The sequence below is a fragment of the Sesamum indicum genome, linkage group LG8, assembly GCF_000512975.1.
Source record: "Sesamum indicum cultivar Zhongzhi No. 13 linkage group LG8, S_indicum_v1.0, whole genome shotgun sequence".
In the NCBI taxonomy this organism is placed as follows: Eukaryota; Viridiplantae; Streptophyta; class Magnoliopsida; order Lamiales; family Pedaliaceae; genus Sesamum; species Sesamum indicum.
This window is the reverse complement of record NC_026152.1, coordinates 436,309-459,128: the sequence shown is the minus strand read 5'-3', so window position 1 is coordinate 459,128 and position 22,820 is coordinate 436,309. Positions and strand designations below refer to the sequence as shown.

The window sequence follows — 22,820 nt, the reverse complement described above, 5'->3', positions numbered from 1 at the left end:
TTATAGCAACGGTTGAGGTATGATATTAATTGAAGTAGAATAGTGGTTTTAGAGAAATAGATATATGAAGGATAGAGGAATTGAATATATTATCTCATTCTCTCCTTATAATAAAAAGAATCAACCAACACAATAATATATAAATTAGGGTATTTTTCTTCTTTTATTAGAATTGCATAATTATTTTTTACTACTTACATAATAAAAAGATTTTATAGGAGACATAAAATAATAATAATAATAATAATAATATTATTATTATTATTATTTTCGAACCTGAACCCAGCAGCAATTAGCAATTAGCAATTAGCAACTACCATAATAAAAGACATAAAACCAAGGGAAAAGAGAAAACAGGGCATCAAACGCCTCACCCCGCTGTCGTTTTGCCCTCTCCCTCGTCTTTCCATCCCACCATCGCTTATCTTCCGTCTCCAACACACTGATAAACTCCTCTCTCCTTGTCCTCCACCATTTCATTCATCATCATCTCCTTCCTTCTCCTTCCCCCAACCCCAACTAACTAAAGCCAGATGCCCAACTGAGGAAGAAACAAGAATCTAGAATCCCTTCACCATGTTTCTGTTTTCCAGATCCATAGTTTCTTGAGCTCTCTTTCTCATTCTCAGATCTTGGCTGCAGACAACCCATCAATTGTTGTCCGCATATATATTCCTACGCGGTAAAGCGATACTAAATTCTCGTCCAGATGGGTTCGATTCGGGTAGATCTGGGCTGTAGAATTCACCCCGAAACGATTGACCACTTCGACCGGCTCCCCGACTCCCTCATCCTCTTGATCTTCAATAAAATCGGCGACGTTAAAGCTTTGGGCCGCTGCTGCGTTGTTTCAAGGAGATTCCATTCTCTCGTTCCCCAGGTAGACGACGTCATCGTCCGTGTCGATTGCGTCATCTCCGACGACGATTCCTCCGGGACTTCGTCCTCTTCAGCCTCCGCTGCATCTGATAAATCCCGCTATCCCATCTCCTCCCTCTTTCGCATCTTCTTTTCCGGAATCTTCAGACCCTTGCAATCCCTCACTCAGCTCATTACTCCTTCCTCCCGCCGCCTTCCTTCACTTAACGACGATGTTGACTCCGAAACTGAGCAAAATAGCGTCACTCACCATTCACCTACTCAGGTCTTGAAGAATTTTAACGAGATCAAGTTCCTCAGGATTGAACTTCCCAGTGGGGAGTTAGGGATTGACGACGGTATTTTGCTCAAGTGGAAGGCGGATTTTGGGTCTACTCTTGATAATTGTGTTATTCTTGGAGCATCCAGTATCGTTCAGAACATGAATAGTGGCTGCGATTTTTTGGGTGCCTGTAATGTCAACAATACTGATAATGGCACCAACGGTTATAACAGTAACGGAGTGGAGAATGATAATGGGAGCATACCAGAGTCTTTTTATACAAATGGAGGTTTGAAGCTGCGTGTTGTGTGGACCATTAGCTCGCTGATTGCGGCCTCTGCAAGGCACTACCTGCTGCAGCCCATAATAGCAGAGCATAAGACACTGGAGAACTTGGTTTTGACAGATGCAGATGGGCAGGGAGTGCTGTCTATGGACAAAGAGCAGTTGGAGGAGTTGAGAGTGAAGCCTTTGTCGGCCTCATCTGCCTCGAAGAGAACTCTTGTCCCTGCTCTGAATATGAGGCTGTGGTATGCACCTCAGTTGGAGTTGCCAAATGGGATGGTGTTAAAAGGGGCGACCTTGGTTGCAATCAGGCCTAGCGAGCAGCCGAAGAAGGAGGTGGTGGGTTCCGAAGGGAATTGGATTGCCACAGCCTTTGACGAGCCGTTCCGGACAGCTGCTAGGATGTTGGTGAAGAGGAGGACTTATTGTCTGGAAATGAACTCGTTTTGAGATGGGATTCAGCAAGGATGGAGAAATGGATGTTTGAGGTAATTTCCATTTAATCACAGACCATTCACACAAGTTTCTGATTGGTTTTGCGAGCTGTCTGTTTATGTCTTTGCTTCCCTAGAAGCCATAGAAGAAACTGAGTTTTGATTAACTGGGGATTGCATAATATTATAATATATATTGCAATTATCTTTTCGCTCGAATATGATGTTTCCTGAGCTTGTTTAGGTGTTCTTGTTGGATTTTCTTATGTATCTTTAGTCGTTACTCTTATATTACTTTTTGAAATTAGACTATAAATAATCTTCATTATGCATGAGTTGATGTGTGTATGAGTATGTTTGTGAAATCACCTGTCTGGATTTGATGGGTCAGTTAGGGTCCTCTTTTACTTTTAAGGCACAATTTTAACATAACATTACATATGCCGTGCGGGATCACATATGAAATGGTTGTACATTCATCATTAATTAGTCGTCGAGAATATTCTGCATGAGGAATTTATTGTGACAGATTGAGATTCCGAGCTGTCGGCCAGTATTTCATACTCTATATGTCGTCTTCTGAGGAGTTTATATGTTTTATTTTTAGTAAGGTCCAGTTCCGTTATCACTAAAGACATTTCCTCATGTCGTATTGTTTCGCTGTCAAACTACTCTTTGGCCAACGACAATGCTTGATGTGGCATTTGAATTATATCGTCAGTCTTCATTCTTAACTGATGGGATGACTTTCGATTGTTCTTAGGCCTCAATGAAAAATATTCTTATTGTTTACTCTGTGATTGTTGATCACTTTGATATATGCCCTCATGTATGGCTGACTTTTGTCTTGGATTAATTCTTCTATGTTGCAAGGACTATGCATATACTTGCATGTATGTTATGTGCTCTTTTATCAACTCCAACTTTATTCAAAGAATGAGTTGTTTTTCTCCACATCCTGTGCATATGCTAGTTGTCTCTGTATTATTGTACTCATGCCTAACCGTCTAATATGGGCATATCCTTGACTTGTCTCTTTTCGGTACCTTCCTACTTTATCTGGTAATGCTAAATTCATCTTCGATACAAATGGAACTTTCAGGAAACTGCTGCTTTTGGTTTCTCAAGTAAGAGGATTTCCAAGTTTCAAGAAGCAGAGTATACAGTTTTGTCTTCAAGATAGATTACAAGAAGTGAGTAGCAAGGGAGTTTTATGCTTCCTTGTACGACTGCATTGTCGATCACTGGTTGATTTCGAGCCTTAGACTATCCACCTCCTACCGTGAAACCTATGGATAACAGGCATCTGCTTTCATTTTGAAACTCAAGCATATGCTTCTATGAGTGCGAATAATGCACCTGGGTTATATTGTAAGAATTATAAGCCTTTGACTCTGGATGTAATCTACAGATGTTAGTTATCTTTCTGTGAATATTGTAGGTTTGAAGATCTCATGCTTATGTGATGTCCTCCTAAAGGTTCACCATGAAATGTATCATCAATTTCAGCTGCATGTTCTGTATTAGTTGATTAACTGCCCTAATAATAATTATGTGAAAAATCACTGGTGGTCCTATTTCTGATGGATTTCATCTAAACACTTTTTACCTGGTGTTAGTTGCATCGGACGTTGTTTGAGCAGACATGGAGTTTTGCTTATTCACTTAGTATGTTAGTTGAGATATTAGCTAGAATTTTTAGATACTTTAATATTTAGATACAGATTAAAGGGTTTCTATTTAGGGGTGGAAAAAGGCCTGTAGATTATATATGGATTCTGTGGTAAATGGTATTGTGTGTTTTTACTCGTAGCATTTTGCTCTTGTGAAAGAGTAGTGTACTGTGTGGGAAAGAAATTGTTATGGCAGATTTGGTGATGGGTTCTGGGCTAGCGGAGTTGTAAGAAGGAGAAGGTGGTTTGTGTTGGTCACCAAAGGAAGCATCTAGACTTGGAGACGATACAACTCTCTCAACTTGTTCTTCTGTGCTAAGTTTCCTTCTTAAGAGTGTGTTGGGTGGAGGAGTATGTGAGAAAATCAAATGTTACTGCCCCGTGAAACTGCTGCGTCTTGAATATTGTAGAAGAGCGTGTCTACTGTATGTGTATTATTAAGCAGGGCGTGAGGCTGTTTCCAGCTAATAGATACACTCTCCAATAATTGATTATTCACATCACAATGAATCTCTCTGCGTTTTCTTTTTCTTCTTCCACTTAGATTGATTGCGGAGGATCCCATGGAATCAATTATTGAGTTTTCACAACTCAGAAGCGGCCTACTCCATTCATTCCAATTTCATTTCATGCATACTTAATGTGCATGCTAGGCCGGCTGCCGGCTGCTCCTCCAATCCATCTCCAACTCAAAACATACATATTCCAATTCTCACTTCATCAAAGATATATTAGTAGCTACGCCTCCTTTCCATTTCACAACCTTAAAACACCATATCCTATAATCACCTTCTTCCAACTTCCCATCCATTTAAATCACCACAACATTCTCGGAGAATTCAATTAACAAATGATAGCATATTAATTTCATCAAAACACGTACACCCACCACCACAATATCAATCTATTTTAATTTGGACTCTGCTGGTAAACTTATCCCGAAAATGCATGCATGGATAAATGGGTACGAAAACACGACCTAATACCCGCCCCTGCACCAAAATGCTTTAATTTGCTCCCACCACCATTTCTGGCTATATACTTCCTTCTTCCTCCTCATCTTTGGTTACCTGCACAAAATTAATTTTAGTTAGCTTGGAAGTGAAAATAACCTACAAAATTTGAATTAATGCCTATATGTGCCTGTACTAATTAATTCTCCTTGATAAGACGTTGAACCAAAGCAATTAACAGCTAGGTCTACATACATAAGTGGGGTATTCTCGGCTTTACTCGTATACACGACAAATGTATTACATAAGAAGAATGATTAATTACATAAAAATTAAATATTATAACAATAGTACTCATTACAATATTCTGGCATGATGAAACCAGCTGATCATGTTGCTAATCTCATGATTAATGAATTTGACAGCACGACTTAATTAGCTCGCTAGCTAGGGTGTCAGCAGTGCGTATAATGAGGCAACGAGAATCACAACCATATTTGCAGCTGTCTGGAATGTATATGAAATTATTAATCATTTAATCAATCTTCATATATATATATGTGTGTGTACCTAATCATACTTGACATGATCAAGATGATGAACTCAGTGTTTTATCCAAACATGACAAGAATATCCCAACGAAATAAAACTCAGAAATGCTGATTGGAAGTATTTTGCAAACGGAAACACCATAATTAAACTTCAACTGTTCATAATTAACAGCTAAATGACATGATTCGAAGGAATTAATTACATCTCAAGTGAATTTAAGAGAATAATTTGAATGAAACTGTCAATTGGCAGGAAATTAGCTAGGGTTGTGTGGTTATGCCATGCTAGTCCTTCCCACTCACACGCACGCGCGCGCACACATATATATATATACATACATACATAGACTAATCTTACCTAGAGAACTATACTGGAACTAATGGCAGCTTCTGTACATTGATAATTACACTAACTTGCTTCAATAATAGCAGATAATGAACTCCAACCTCCATGATTGATATGATAATAATATTTAAGAGTTACAAACTGCTAAATAGCAGTAGAAAATTCCAACTTAGTTTCTAACATTTGTACTATGTGAATTATAATATTTTCATTATAAAACCAATAAATGCGACTTCAAGCTTCATCTTCATTTTCTCCAACAGCTGCAACAGAGTGTGAGGAAGATGGCCAGGATTTCATAATTCTATTGTGTCCAAATGAATTTATTTTTTTGTTTCTGAAAAATCTTATAAGTTCCAATACTATTTATACAACTAATCTAGGATTTCATAATAAATTTAGCACTCTTGATACCAAGACATATTTTTAGATAAGCTTCCTTTCTAAACCAAACAATTCTTCTCTCCATCATCATGAGTAAGGTGTAGCAAAAGAAAATAACACACACAACACGCACATATATATATATAACATGACAGCCACTCTAAATACGTACATATATATATATATATACTGTGCTGTCTGGAGCAATTTAATTCAAAGACAGAACCATAAATTCCCTTACACCATTAAATGTAGTGTTTCGTCTTTTAGTCATCAAGTTGTTGGTTTAGTACGTAGGTACGGCTTAAAGCCTTCTAATTTCAAATGAATGTGAGTCAAAAAACTAACTACATTGAGTCTCAAACAAAATTAATAATTTAGTAAAAATGCGTATATAATTCGATATTGGAGAGAAGAAGTAATTAATAAGGTAATGAGGAATAATAAATATTTTTAGTTTCCCGATTATGTGGTTGGTGAGGTAAGTTAAGGGTTTTGGCTGGTGTAATAAGTACGTCTTTTGAGGTACGTATGGGCTGTTGGACTCAAACCCTAAGACCTGTTGACTAAAAACTGGACAGAGCGCCGATGGACTGACAAGTGTTCAACTCCGGCTGCAAAACTGTGTCGTGACTGAGGGATCAATGGTGGGGGCAGTGCAGTACTCAGAATTAAAAGGGATCCACAGATAATTAAATAAGAAAGAGAATGTTGATGATCCCTTGCTCTATCCACACCCTCAGATGCTAAAGTGCGCACCTTTCTCTCCTATATCAACACCTGGCTACGCCATAGACATGTTAGAAAGGAGGGAACCAAACACAGAGACAAACAGCCGATCCCCATTCGCACCTATCTATGCTATGCTACACAGAGGAGAGATGATAAAACTATATATATGCCTTCAATTTATTTGCCTCCAATGCTCATGCCTTTTTGTGAAACCAAGAAGATAAAATCAACTCTTTCTTAGTACTAGAATACGTCAAATCCACAAGATTATAAGACTGCGAAAACCCTCAAACCCATGACAAACAATTCAGATAATTACCCACAAAAAGAATCCAACTGCAGAACCACATATATATATATATATACTCTGAGGAAAAGGAAATAAAAATTAGCATTAATACGAATGGTTTGGCTTTGTTTGTCCCTCCAAGTCAAGAAATTGTAATAATTTACCAGGAATGAGGAAGTGGTTTCAGCGGATGTCGATTTCCTTTCATGAACTCATGAGTTCTTTCCCTTTCCTTTCTGTCTGCCATTATCAGCATGAGCATCGCCATAGTAGAGCTGCAAGCGGGCATCGAATCCAGAAAAGAATTGATGGTGGCTCTCCATGGGCACCGTTGTGGTGCTGATGAAGAAGTTAGGAGGAGAACCGTCTATTGGAGGAAACCTCTGGACGTGAGGCAACAGAGACGGCGACGAAGAATTGGACTGAAGGGTCCCCCTATTAACGCCGGCGAAGCCGGATGAATTAGCATACGAGATTGTGAAGTTCCGGTTGTATTCACTGCCGCCATTTTGGTGGTTGTGACTACTGTTACTGTTCCCTCCATGGACAGCTGATGAGACTAAGTGGTCTGGGGCAAAGGAGTGTTGCAGCTCCGATTGGTGGTCTCCCGCCACACTAAACATCGCCGAAGCTGTGGGTAATTTATGCGAGTTTACAAACTGCATTTGGACCGGTGGTCCTAAAAGCCCACTAGTAAAATACTCCATGGGAGTTGATGAGGTCCATTGCCTGAGAGATTTCTGGAAGCAACTTGAGTCATTTGAGATACCACCAACTGATCCCCTATTGGGATTTTGATGATGAACTGAACAATTAGGATTAATGGAGTTATCATTATGGCTATCATTAACACCGTTAATCCCTCCCCTGAGCAGCTCGGTGAAAGAAGTGGTCTGGGAGATAGGGTTCAAAGAGGCAACATAAGAAGATTCGTTCTCTTTCTCCTTCTCCTTCTCCGAAGCAACTCTTTCCTTCGCACGCTCTCGGGCTTTTATCCTGCTTTCAGATCTGGAAAGCGAAAGCCCAGAACCTTTACTAGTTTCAGAAGTGCTGCTACAAGCGGAGGATTTTGTCACTTGCTGCTGTTGGAGGTAGCTGGGATCCCCACCGTCCATATCTACCTCAGCTGACTCGAAACCCAGTTGATCGCTTCCGCCGGTGCTCGACCTCTTATCGTCGCTCAGCTGCTTAGGTGTATCTGGAAATGGACTAATCATTGGCACTCCACCGCCTTACTCGGCTGGTCGTAGCCTAAACGATCTTGCAAATCATAGAACTGAATAGCGGTGTTAACCGAGAGCCTTACCCGCCGGTCTCTTAGCCCCTTTGATGTAAGAACTTTGCTGTGCCGATCTTTCCCACCGGAAGCTCTGGGAACCCTAACAATTCGCGATGAAGGCCAGCCGTAAAACCTACCTGAGGCGCCACCAGCAAGATCGAGGCCTCCGCCAAGACCACTGCCGTTGGCGGTACTCCGTTTGTGCTCTCCACCTTCCTCCTCTTCATCAGGAAACTGGTCATCCATTTTTCCACTCTGCCCTAATTTTGCTGAGAAGAGAGTTCGATTACCGTTGCTGATTCTTGGGAACTTACATTGAATCTGATCCACCTCCATATGCCCACTTTCATGCCTTATCCCTATCCCCCTTCCAGCTTCTATGGTTAGAGAGAGAAAGTAAAAAGAAAAAGGGAAATTAGCTAGGTGGAATCTGAGTTGTTAGAACTAGGGTTCGAGTTAAGAGAGAGAAAACAGTGGGTAGGCGGTGTGTATATTGTGGTGAACACTGTACCCTTCTTTGCACTGATGACGATTACACAGATAACTTTGGCTTTTGTAATGATAATACACACGTACAACAACACATCTATACATATGTGTGTGCGTATATATATATATATATGTAGAGAGAGAGAGAGAGAGAGAGTGAGAGGGAGAGAGAAGCAAGAAAAAGGAAACGAAAGAAATAGAAATAGAAATAGAAAAGACTTTTTTCCTGCTACACGATAATTCACGTTCGAGAACCAAGAAAGAGGATACGCGGGGGGATGGAGCAATGGTTTTCTTTCAAGCTTTTTGCAGTGCCTTCAAAAGCAAAAACCAAAGCCTGTGTACTTTCTCAGAAGTCTCCTCTCCTCTCTCAACCCTTCATCAAAATAAAAACAAAAACCACAAGATACAACTATTACAATAAACACTCAAAACCATACCCACATATACATCAATTAATTCACCATAACCTTCTGGGGGGAAAAAACACAACAGAATCAGAAGCTGAGATAAAAAGGTGAAGAAAAAGATGTAAAAGCTGCTTTCATCTTCACTAACGACGCAGACTACTGCTCAAAACCAATCTTAAATTTGATATAGATACTTGGTTTTGGTTTAATATATAGTAAGAATTACAGACTAAAGCATGTGATTTTAACTTTTGAATTAATTAAAAATGGGGTTGCTTTTCAGACAGAGAGAAAAATGAGTAATTAAAGCTTGTCTGACCCAAGAAATTGCAGCCATCATTGCTCTAGTATGTGCTTAATTAAACACCAACCACTAACTAAAACTGCTTCCAATTCCCAAACAGTACCAAATATTGGTGAAATTAGGTAGAAAAACAAAAACTAATTGGTACACATCTTAATTTGTTGTCTGTTTGATGAATGACCCTTTAATTTTTAGTTTGTGGGAGGAATAGATGGATGTTATAAAATAACGACAAAGAATACAAATCCAGAACTACTGTTGGATATGTACACACACTCATACACACATTTTGAGCTCGCCGTCTGATCCCTCTCATCTCTATACAAAACTAGTTCAAATTCCAGCTTGTCATCGTCATATGTTGAGGCGGATAAGATGATTTTCGAGTTTCGAGCATCCGTCATATATCACAGAATGAGCTAAGATGAAAAGCGGGAATGAATGGTTGTGAGATATACAAAAATGTTTTACCTGGGGAGAGCTAAGGGGCGGCAGAAATTTATGGTTGATGGAGGAAGAGAGTTGGGAGTTTAATTTGTGGTTAATGGGGATGATATATATACCCGAAATTCCAGTGGAGTTGCTTCCTTATCACCCGACTTCTCAAACTCCCAAGCCCCCCTGTGACTGTGAAAATGCCCAGAAACCATATATAAAATGCTTTCTCTCTGTGTGTTGGCTTATTAAAATTCAAGACAAAAAGTAGTGATTTGAGGATGGAAAATTATGAGTGTGAGGATAGCTAGGGTTTTTGTTTTTCTTGGAAAATTATGAGTCATGTCTTCAACACTACACTACCTACTATTATTATTTATATTTATATATAGGTTAGGGGCCAAAACAATATCAAATTGAGGACCAAAATATATATATGTATATATGTTTTCCTAAGAAATGGGTTAAATCCATTGCAGCAAGTCACCCGGCTTATGGGGAAAGGACAGAAGCACCGCCGTCCCAGCGTTCATCAACCCCCCCCTCTCTCTCTTTAGATACCCCCCCTTTTTTTTTTTCCATTTTAACCCTTACCCTTTGTGGAAATTACACTTTTAATTATATAAGATAAAAAGGTCAGATATTTTCAGTCTTTTATTTTACAAAATCTTTAGAATGATTAAAAATTTCAACATCTTCAGTCATATATCCAAGTTTTTGTCAAAAAAAATAAAAAATGATAAGTACAAGTACAATGCTCATGTACATTAATTGCGTCAAAAGCCAAGTTAACAGACATGTGTATTGCCCATTTTCTTGCTGACTATTCTTTTTTTTTTTTAATAAAAATTTAGACATGAAATCAAATTTGTCGATTTTTTTTTAATTTTAAAATTATTGTAAAAATTTACAAAGTCGATGACTAAGTTTATAAATTTTTTCTACACTTGAAATAATTTAAAAGGTTTGGTATCTCACCCTTTTCATATTTCCCTCAACCTTTAATCCTATTCTAATTTATAATTTGTCCTCTTTTGATTAATTGGGTGGTAAGAGTTGGAAATAGAGAAATTTATTGAGAAAAAGGGTACGTACGCAGCATCAATATCAAAATTTAAGGAGCAACTGCTAATCCTACGTACCTATCATGTCTCATTACTTCTCTTTTATAATTTTGAATTAATATGAATTGGGTCTCTGTTCTTGGTACAACTTTAGATCCCGCCCACGCATTACCATATACATACTAGGATGTGTTGGCACACACTAACAAGTATGCACAATTAAATAAAAATTAAAAAATATATTTCATATTTTTTAAATATATTTTATTTAAGAAAATAAAAATAATAAAACCAAAAAAAAGTTCTAAGAAGTTAAAGTTAGTAAAAAGTTAAAAAACTGAATAATTTGGGGGTCTAGAAGAGCGATTTGGAGTGTAAAAGAATGAGAAGGTGAGAAGTTAATAAATAAATAAATTAAATATTAATATATATATATATAAACAAATCATTAAAAAGTGAATATCAAAGAGGTGTTCTCACTTAAAAATAAGATATAGATATACCAACTCGTCCGACAAAACTAATTATATATATGTATGTAGATTATTATTATTATTATTATTATTATTATTATTTTAGTTAAAAACTGTATATGCCTAGGCTGGACTTTGGCAAGATCCCTACCCGTTTATTGATATAAAAAACTCATATTCCTTGTATAAGACTATAAGCAGTAAACGAAGAATACTTACGTCCTTTATATAAGTCCTGCCATCTGCTCGAAAACTCTTCATTTACAAAAAAAAAAAAAAATTATGCCAACAACTTATGGAACATATATATATGTAGATTAATGTAGATGGGCTTGGTGAAGTAGGAAGATGTAATGAGGCTTAATTCAATTAGGGAAATTGTGGCCATATAACTTTAAAGGTCATGAGTTCAAACTCCACATTATGCTTGAGATATTGTGACTATTAAATAGTATGTGTTGTTTATAAACATATATATATAGATAAGCTTGGTGAAGTAGGAAGATGCAAAGTTGAATATTTTTTTCTTTTCACCATTCTTTTTAACTTATTACGTTTCATTCCAATCCAAAATAACTAATGTAGGTGGGCTTTGTGAAGTAGAAAGATGTAATGATGCCTAGTTTAGTTGGCGAAACTGTACTATGACTTTAAAAGTAATGGGTTTCAAACTCGCGTTATGCGTAGAATATTGTGTTTATTGAATAATAGATTTGTTGTTTCTAAATACATATATATATATATATATATATATAGATGAGCTTGGTGAAGTAGGAAGATGCAAAGTTCAATAGTTTTTTATTTTCACCATTCTTATAACTTATTACTCTTCATTCCCATCCAGAATAATTAAATTACAAGTGCAAATCTAACACAATCGAACCTAACAATTTAATTCTTATAAAAGACTAGAAAAATCATTTAATTGTATTATATGGGAAATGAGTAAATGTTCTATATATATATATATATATATATATGATATGATAACCACTCAGCTAATTAAATCACCAATAACTAAAATGTCCTTCAGAAAGGACCAATAGTTATAGGAACATTGTACTTTTTGTTGGGATGAGATGGTTTAGAATTCAATTTTCTGGAGTTCATCATCCATTTTAGATTGTTCAATTCGTTTTCGATCTATATAATATTATCCACAATGTGGATTAATGCAGACCAAAAATGCCCTTTTACTTATAGTGTTAATAATTAGTGCTATAATTGGCTTTTGATCTATTATAATGTATCCCAGCCCTTGATCATTAATTAGGTATATCCATTTGATTGTAATTATTGCTACGTTTGAATTATAATTTCAGTCGGTCGTAAAAAAATGACAATTGCTACCATATCTACAAACCAACAATTAATCGGTTCCACTACATTAATTAATTACGTACAGCAATGTAATAATTAATGATGGTGAAAGAATCCAATATCTTTAGCCCAAGGACACCTAGCTACTGCACATTGCACAACCAAACTAGCTGCCTCATTATATATATCACTACATATACTTTAAAAAATTATTTAATGCAGTATCGTACACAATACGATTCGAACACATTTCGAACAAATGTCAGACACGAGAATCGTGCTCAAATATATATATATATATATATATAAACACAGCGTCAGACACGCTTCACAAATGGTGTGTCCAAAAATTAAAAAAAAAATACAATGTCCGACACTTTTTAGACACGTTTTGAATTTTTTTTATAATTTAAAAAAAAATTGGGATATTTTTTAAAAGAATTTTTAGCGTAATAAAAAATAAAAAGAATTAACTCACTTGTCTCAAACTAAAAGTTTTAAGAAGAAATTATTAAAAATTGAAAAAGTGGTCATGATGATTTAATTAATTTGAATATTAAAAATTTTTCATTGCGTACTTTTAAGATAAACTGATTATGTATATTTTTTAAGTCATATTTGATTAAAAATAATATGTAGCCATATCAGTGCCGTATCGAGTCCTAATTTTTTTATATTTTTTGTGTCGCCATGTCCATTGTATCATATCCATGTTTATGCATTATAGATTAGTATATGTGTCATACTCAAATGTGTGTTTATAATTAATTTAAATAAAAATATTATTATTATTTTAATAAATGTGTATTAATTAAGTTAATGAAAAATTATTGCAAAAATAGAGAAGAAAAATAAATGTGCAAGTTAATTAAGAATAGTAAAAATGAAAAATTGAGAAGAGAGGAGAAAAAATAAAAATTAATAAAATAATTAAAAAGTTAATAGATTCAATAATCGAAAACACAGTGCTCTTTAATTATAAAAATATAGATTCTTTCTCATAAAAATAATAATTATATCAATATTTAATGCATCATTCAACAATAATTATCATAATGCAAACAATAATCAAATAGCAAATTTATCATCACCTTCTAATCTCCTCTTCTTTTGAAAATTATAAATTTGTTAAAATTATATAATTTCATCTAATTTAATTAGTGGAAGTAAAAAAGAATAAAAAAACAATACATTATAGTATTTTTTTTATGGTGTAAGTACAGATGCTGGGTACAGTACCAACCCAACTAAAATAAAAGTATGTTGTGGGAATTGAGGTTGCCTGTTAAAAAGGAGCCAACTGTAATTAAAGCATAAACCCCACTAATTATTATTATTGTTCCCACCCCCCTACCCTACCCTTCCCTTCCCACTCTCTAATGCATATTGCTACTCTACACTTACACAAATATATTTAATAATTAAATAAATAATCAAAATTCTTTCTTTATAATAATAAAAAGAAAAAATGAAAAAAAGTTGTTACAAGGGAATAAATAATTATTGTTTTTTTAACTAGCGTTCCCATTCCAACTTCACTACATGCCCAAACGACTCATAGGGCACTTAATATAATTAGGCATATTGATTCAGATCGAAGTTGCTATCACGTCGAGTATATTTGGAATAGTACTTGAGATCAGAGAAAAGATAGGATCGTTAGGCTTGTTGAGAGACTCTCAACTGAAACCCTCATACGCTTAAATTAATTTTGGAGTCGAGATAGAAGAATGTGATTTGAATATATTTTAATGTGAGTCTAACTGTAATAAATATCTTACCATAAATAAAGTATAAATGATGTATTTATAGGGTCAAAAAGTATCCATTTATCTTATGATATCTTGTCAAGTGTTGTTAGGGAAATCAATGACTTTAAGAACTGAGTCTTTTGAGCCTGACCCAACTCGAAACAGAAAGGTACAGACCTTTGGTATAAATTGTAATTAACCCTCGTTCTCGAGGGCATTTACGTTATTTGCCCAACAAAAAAAATAATCCCCCATCAGATATGTAGCAATACAGTAGTGCCGGAGGAAATAATCACCAAATTTTAGTTTGAAATGAATCTTTATTTTATTCGATTTTAATAAAAAAGATATTTCTATTATCAAATACGTATTAAAAATATTGGGAATCAATTTACGTGCAACTTTGAAAAAATCCAAGACGAATGTGTACGTGTCGGCTTTTTATAGGAGATGAGGCGTGGGATAGAGTAGAGAGATTCAATGTAGCCTTTGGGAGTTGACTTCTCGATGACCAGACACCTGCACGTGTCGCGGTCTCCATAAGGCTTCTTTAATTTTCTGCTATTTGCTCTTTGACCCCTCTACTTTTACTTATTCCGCACGCATCTTACGCTTTTGTCCCTGACCATTTGGAGAGAGGGTGCACTGGGCTAGGCTGCGAGCCCACTGTCTTGAATACCTAACTTCTCGGAATTGGTCTGGTCTACACTAAATATGTGAAAACTGTTTTGGGTCACTATTGTAATTGGGCCGCATTCAATAATGCTAAATTTCACATAGTAATATCCAACCCAAATGGCCCAATATTTTATTTTCCAAATTTAGGTGAAGTTTTAGTCCAAATAGTACCTGTGATGAACTAATTTGATGATAAGTATATATAATTGGTGTAAAGTTAAAGATTAGTTATAAAAAAAAATTCTCCTCGAGGGAAAAACTCATTTAGATGAGACGATGAAATAACATAGTTTTAAAAAAGAGGGGAAAAAAAGGAACAAACAACTAGATGCAGTACTAACCGAATTATCGAGTTAAATTAAATTTGGTCGAACCAAATCAATTATAAAGTAAGTGTGATACATTTATCATGTGATTGATCGCTTAATTTCTCTAAATTATACAGCAATAACATCCCAAATAAATTACACTTGTCATATAATTGATTTGATAAAAACCATCGTATATATACAAAAACATGATTGTCGAGTTGGACTTGCAAGAGAGGACCACCAGGTCCACGGTAGCATACTAGTGAGGTGTGATGATCCCAAGGCTATATCATCATAGTATCTGTCTTAACGTATGCCTATTGTAGGTCGAGTAATTGGTTGCTAAGCCACCCCCAACCCAGCCCAAACAATGCACCCACCGCCACCAACCCTGAGTTCTGGATGATCCGTGATGGTATTATGTAGCTAGTTCGTGAAAGTTAAGAAAGGAGATATCATGCCCCTGTCCAGCACTACTAGGGTCGCAATGCATGCAAGGGGTGGTTGTGGTGGGAGCAAATTAAGTCGATTGTTGGACGACTAACGTAGGCAGCAGGCAGTGGTCCTGATGAATAAGCAAGCAGCCCAGCCATAGGCAGTAGCAAGCTAGCTAGGTAGAGTGTTGGTCCAGTTCAAGAGTTATTGTCTAACCAATAACCATCAACCCCTCAATCCCCCCGCCTCTCTCCCGATCATTCGACTATTACATAATAATAATTACTTACTTTTTGTTTAAACTGAAATTAATTATCCAATAATTTATTTATTTGACGAAAGTATATATACCAAGATTAACTATAAAATTTGTGGACCTTTTCTTCCAAAAGCTTACTACTTCCTCCACCTACTAAGCTTTTCATGTTTAAAATCAACGTCTCATTAAACAAGTTTAGACTTTGACCACCGATGGGAATCGCTTATTGTAGAGAGCGTTGGGAGTTTTTAATGGTGATTTGAGACAGATGGATGGATGGACGAGCGGTTGTTATTAGGGATTCAAATAATTAATGTAGGTAGTAGGTATGTACATAGAACAAACTTACAAATGAATAATTTTAGCCAAATAGCCTGGTAATCAATCTCCTATATATGATGGTCATGCTATTTGGACCTATCTCCATCTCGTACGTACCTTACATATGATACGCATCTCTTTCGCATGTAGAGAAGAGAATTAATGCTTTCGTCCAATTTTTTTTATTTTTTTTAAATTTTCATGCACATATATAATTGCACATGCATCCATGAAAAATGTGTTTGTCCCTTTATTTTCCCTTTTGGGACACCATTTAATTTCTTGTGCTCGATTTCGCTCATCTTCATTTCCTCACTTTCCATCGTCTAGCTACCCTCCCTTCTCTCACTAACAAACTAGCTAGGGCTCAAGAAGATGCAACTGATCAAGAAAGACTTATCATCATCTCCTATCTCGGCGGAGGGCTGTGAAGAACCGCCCGCGGTGGCAGACATTGAAGCCATGTATGAGAAAGTGCGGGTTATTGTGTCCGGCAACGCAGTGGTGGTGTTGACTATCAGCGGCTGCTGCATGTGTCACGTGGTGAAGCAGCTTCTCCTCGGGCTAGGCGTTGGCCCAACCATCGTGGAGCTCGACCGTGACTCCTCAGGCGCCGACTTGCAAGCGTTCCTCTTCCGCCTCTCGGGCCAGAGGCAGCCGGCATTGCCGGCGGTGTTCGTCGGGGGAAGGTTCTTGGGAGGCACCGAGACGGTCTTGGCATGCCACATTAACGGCACTCTTGTCCCTCTCCTCAAGGACGTCGGAGCTCTCTGGCTTTGAGGATGAATTACGTTATGATCATCTGATCACAACGTCTTGAGTTCTGCGGGCCGGACAATCAAAGACACAATTTGCTCGATCCACTTGTGGTGTTAATTAATTAAGAGTTATTAGTATGGAAATGCATTAAGTTTTAGCTAATTTAATTGTTGCATCGTTGATTGCTGTTTGCGTTCATGGACACAATATTCTCAAAACAAAACTAGTTAATTAATTAATGTTAATGATGAAGAGGTGGAAGGTGCAATGAAGAAATTTGGGGGACAACAGTATAATGGAAGTTGGTGGTGGTGGTGGCTGCCTCATGATGGCTGTCAGTACCGTATAAGACCCGACTGTTGAAACTTGAAAATAAAGGTGTGTTGATACGGACAGTGAAATGCATATACATCATAGGTTTCAGTCTCGACATTGAAATGCATATACATCATCGTAATGTTTGGATTTGTTTTCTGAGTCTTTTGTTGTATTTTGTGAAGATAGAAAAAGAAAAATAAAGACAAATAAGTGTGTGTTAGAGATAATATATATGTATATATTTATGCTAAAACAGTTAAAAACACCTAAATAAGGTGTTTTTAAATGATGATAAACATTAAATATGTTTTGACTTGTTTAAAAAATAACTTGAAAATAAAAACAAACATAATGCATATGTTTCAGTCTGGATTGGGAATGCAATCAATACATCTTTCCTTCCGGGAGCCCAGAACTTGATCTTCTCCATTTCTTCATCCATGAATATGGATGCATACTACCAACTACTTCAATCATACTATAAAAATTAATTTTTTAAATAGCAATTCGGATTCATTATATAATATAATAATATCCATATATTTTTAATTTTTTTAAACATTTTTTATACTCATTTAACTCCATTTCATTATTTTATAAAGACCTAATTAAAAATTTCACCATATTCTAGTGGATTTTAAGAATTAAAAAATAATATGATAACAGAAATTTAAATAATATCCATTTAGGTCCATTTCATTCTTTTGTAAACACCCATTCCCAAATTTCAACATGGATCTTCAATAATGATAAAAAAATAAAAATATAATCTAAATGAATTCTTAAAAATGGTGAAGTTTTTAAATGGGTCTTTATAAAGAAAATCAACTTAAATGAATATTTAAAATTGTTAAAATAATTAAATTGGTCATTATAAAGAAATGCACTTAAACGAATATTTAAAATTGTTAAAAAAAGTTAAACGGGTTTATAATGAACTTGTATTAATATTTAAAATTATTAATAAAATTGATCTTTATACCATCATTTTAATTATGTGATTACTGTACATCAGATCGAGGAAACCAAGATGATGAGGGTAAATTGCATTTTGATCTCATAAATGAACCTGTTTTTAATTTTAATTCCATACTATAGATGATTTATACATTGCATCCCATATATACATTTTTTCCCCCAATTTCAGGACACAAGAGGGCAATCGTTAAGGAGAGAGAAGAAAACTTGCAACCCTTACACTACAATAAACTTCTCCATTTGCAATCATGTTTTACACTTTTTTTCTACTAAATGGAAGAGTGAAGAAAACAAATCAGCTATTTATATGAGGAAGAAGAAGAAATAAACCTTTTCCACTATATTTTCATTTATTGGTACATTTTTCCTCTAAATTTGCACCCACCTAACAGAAAAAGCATCCACCCTTAGCAACTTAATGGCCGTACCTCTTGTGTCTTGAAATTAAAAAATAAAAATGCACACACAAGATGCAATGTGTGAATCATATAGGACCAAAATTGAAAATAGGTCTACTTATAGAATAAAAAATGCAATTTACCCAGTACGATGATGAAATTTGGTTTAATTGCATCTCTGGTTCTCTAGTTATATTTGCTTGATATTTTTATTATTTTATATTATTAGAATTGTAAAATAATCCGATATATTTTCAATTTTCGCAATTTTATAACACATTTGTCTGAAATTTTCCCATATGCCCAGAAGGGGGTTTCTTATATTGAAACAGGGATTAAATTAGTTTTTCCTTAAATTCCATGTCCTCATGTACATACGTGGCAACTAATTTTGCCAGGTCTCTTCTTCTTCTTGTTTTTTTTTTTAACTCCCACATGCCACATCAACCTAAAACAACCAATTAGGTGAAAAGTCGGGTTTATAACAGACATATGCAAAGCATATGTTATTTTTCAATCAATTTTAAATTTGTAAGTCAAATATGTTTATTAAATCAATGAAATTTGAAAATATGTCCTACTATTTTGCCACCATAACAATATAAAAGATTAAAATATTAAATAAGCATAATTAGATGACAAAAATGCAATTTTAATTCGACCAATTAAGCTGCAGTGGGTATTATTTATAGCGAGAATGAACCCAAAGTTAAATAAGGATGATTGCGGAAATGAGGCTATGAGTCTTACTAACACCCTTTGTCACTTCATCATTATTGTATAATTACTCTATATGTGAAAGACAAAATTAAAAACAATGTGATCGGAGAAATACAATGCATAGGTTTCAAAGTAGCAAATTTCTTTTAAAAAATATGGAAATATCAAAATTCTTGAGGAACTCGTGTTTTTTGAACGAGTAGAGCACCTTGCCAAATCACCCAAATTATCGATTTACCACCTATCCGATAGTTATTTGAATGACACGTGGTCCATACAAACTCTGATACATAACTTTTTATAAATATTTTGGAGGCCATTCCACAAGGTATGCATTTATTATTGTCAAAATTGCACTTTACGCTCCTATTACCTTGAGTTCATGTTAACTTCAACATCATGGAGTTTAGTTGAAAGTCACATTAGCATGCCTAACGTTCTGCATTGCGAACCTCATTCATCTAGATTGAATTAGTCAGATGTACTATATAGAATCGTCAGATCATCACAGGGTCATTGTCAGATCATCATCATATTACCTTCATGTCATTGAATATCTCGATCGAGATCAAAATTAGGAATAATTAATAAAGAAGATCAAACATATAATTGGTTCATGAAATGTTGATCACTATTTCATGCTAATCATTATGGACGCCGTTCATGGTGCCATTGCCAACTACTGCAGTCAAAGAGAGTGTATATATATGTACGTACGTACCACAACAATTTTGCAGGAGTTTCTTCTGATGGATGCATGCTGTGCATGACTGGAGCACGATTCTGTTGCTTATTTTTATTCCCAGTTTTGGAATATTCCATCTGCACAATCCCCCTATATCAGGATGACATATGATTTTGACTGCAATCATTTATTTTTGCACTCTGTTATGTTGAATTTTCAAAGGTTTTTAAATGTGAATTTCATTTTTTTTAAAGTAAAATTTGTCAGTATTATATTATTGTTGTTGGTTACTGATAAAATCAATTCAAGGACTGACGAATAGCAATTTCAAAAGTCTCATTTCAAGAAAAACTCATTCAAAAAACTTTAATCGAGCAATAGGAAGCGAAAAAACTTATGAAAAATTAAGTATATAAATCTTATAACTATACATCTTAATCCAAAAGTTGCAACCTTGTAACGATAATTTAGTTAGAAAAAGAAATTGTTTAATAAATCAATTGGGGGTAAAAATGAATTCTCATTCTATGTTTTGTTAGTATCAGTAAATTTGATAAATTTTGACTAACGAAATAATATATTTATTAGATACAAACAAACGTTAGAAGAAGTAAGTATATATTACATATAATTTTTCAAACTAAAAAAAAAGAATAATTTGACATTTTTTTCTTCTTCTTCTTCTACGTCTTATTTGTTTCCCTCTCTTCCTCCTATATTCTAATAATTTTTGTACTCTCCTCTCCAATTGAAATTTTGACTTAATGTATTTTTTTCCCAAATTATTTCTCAAAATTGGATTTTTAGGGTCATAATTTTGAATTATGTAAAAGCAGTAGCATTAAGGACTAGTAACCGACCTCACACGACTTTGGTTAAGAGTCTCTGCAACAAATTCTAGTAATTTCCGGCATCCGTAGATTTTGAACTTTGCACCTGAAAATCAAATACCAGCTACAACCGCCCACAACTTTTTTCAGGCAAATCCCGCACTCGGAGCTCGGCTATCATACACACACCACATTCAATCCTAACCACCGGAAATCGACTCCACTTCTGATTTCGTCATAATAGGTCCGAAAATGGTGAAATCCGAGAACGAACAGAGAAAGCGCGTAAATCAACGGACATGGATTTCAATCGGCGCCGTCATTTTTCTTCTCCTCGGTATCGGATTCGTTCCGAGAAATTCTCCCGTCACCTCCCTCATTCATCGGATCAAAACCTGTTACTGTTCTCAGGTATTTCTGAATTTTCATCCTGGGTACAAATTTAAGCTCTCTATTTCACTATTCAATTCTGGTTAGCCAATTGCTTTTACTCTCCCGTTTGTGAAGAAAAAAGAAATTGCGTGCAATGGAGGATTTCCTGTACTACTTTTGTGGAAGAATGGTTGATTGTTAGGACTGCAGGATTTTGTTTTTTTTTTTTTAAAAAAAAAAAATTAATTGCGGGTAAAGTAATTTTGTGTCTTGTAAGTTTGTCGAACTACATTAACATTAATGTTTCATCATTTATTTATTTTTATTTTTTCTTATTCTCTCTTCCAAAATAGTTGAGTTAAATTGTACTCCTGAAGGCGAATGATCGATCTGGTGAGAAGTGATTGTTATATTTAATGAAGTTGGAGTTGAAATTTTTAGACATATAATTCAGTGTGATGTTTGAGCTTATAGTGAAGTTAAGTAGCGCTTGGAAATGTTGGCTTTCAATTTTGTCTTTGATAGTGTCTTCTTAACTTTCTGGTGCATGGAAACATATGTTTGCAGGACGGACCTAAATATCATGGAATTGTGGAGGACTGTTGTTGTGATTATCAGACTGTCGACCGTATCAATGAGGAGGTGCTGAATCCGTTGCTCCAACAGATTGTGAAATATCCATTTTTTCGGTACTTTAAGGTGTGTGCATTTATGATACTACTACTGTTCCATCTAATTGCAAATAATTATGTAGTTCAATTACACAGTTTGGATTACAATTTTGTTGCATGACAAAATTCAGTTCTCTTATACTAGTTTATTATATTAATTTTTGATATCATAATGGTATTGAATGCTTGTCTTATTTCTACAAGTAATTCTATTGAAGCTGGATTGAAGTTTTGCATGCTTTTTCCATAGATATTACATGCATATTCTCGGAGGTGCTAACATCTAGAATCATAGGCATAAAAGATACATTATGGGTTATGTATGGTTGGTGTAGCATACTGGTCTGGCTAATTTAAATGTTTGGTTCTGACTTCTTTCTGCATGCTCCTTTGCATTCTTTCTCACTCCTTGTTGTTCTGCTGTATATTTGCTACCTGAGTTTCTAGTCTTTGGTCACTTAAATATTCCTTTACTTTTCTTGTTTGGATCTTTTGCTGTTCAAATAGTTGTGTAAATACATTGTGCTGTTGTTTTTGCCCATATGCTCATTTGAGTTTACTTTAACTAATGCACATTAAGAAAATAATACCCTCTTGATTAGCTTTCGTTACTTATTCGGTCCCCTGTTGTTCTTTTTTCTTTATTGTCTTCTTACTGCTGCAAATTTAACCTCTAGACTTCATAATTAATTCTTTTCTGGGCGTTCAACTTGTAGGCGTTGTAACCCTGCTGTTCTCCTTCTTTTCTTTTTCCATTTCTCATGAATACTCT

General features: G+C 35.3%; 3 protein-coding genes and 1 pseudogene across 4 annotated transcripts in view; 3 read left to right on the top strand and 1 right to left on the bottom strand.

Moving 5' to 3' along the window:
* On the top strand, window positions 344–3,374 carry LOC105167286 (F-box protein At4g18380-like). The gene is made up of 2 exons (XM_011086935.2): window positions 344–1,914; window positions 2,963–3,374. Exon 1 carries the CDS (start codon window positions 710–712, stop codon window positions 1,874–1,876), a length of 1,167 nt encoding a protein of 388 aa, XP_011085237.1. The 5' UTR covers window positions 344–709; the 3' UTR covers window positions 1,877–1,914; window positions 2,963–3,374.
* LOC105167285 lies at window positions 3,938–9,718 on the bottom strand (annotated as a pseudogene).
* Window positions 16,446–17,259, top strand: LOC105167543 (glutaredoxin-C9-like). The gene has a single exon (XM_011087316.2). It carries the CDS (start codon window positions 16,693–16,695, stop codon window positions 17,095–17,097), a length of 405 nt encoding a protein of 134 aa, XP_011085618.1. The 5' UTR covers window positions 16,446–16,692; the 3' UTR covers window positions 17,098–17,259.
* LOC105167284 (endoplasmic reticulum oxidoreductin-1) overlaps window positions 20,973–22,820 on the top strand; it is a 5,025-nt gene continuing 3,177 nt past the window's right edge. For both annotated transcript variants that reach the window (XM_011086933.2, XM_011086932.2), the window contains exons 1-2: window positions 20,973–21,416; window positions 21,945–22,076. In XM_011086933.2, the coding sequence (XP_011085235.1) occupies window positions 21,258–21,416; window positions 21,945–22,076 (291 nt within the window). In that variant the 5' untranslated portion in view covers window positions 20,973–21,257. The remainder of the gene's footprint in view (window positions 21,417–21,944; window positions 22,077–22,820) is intronic.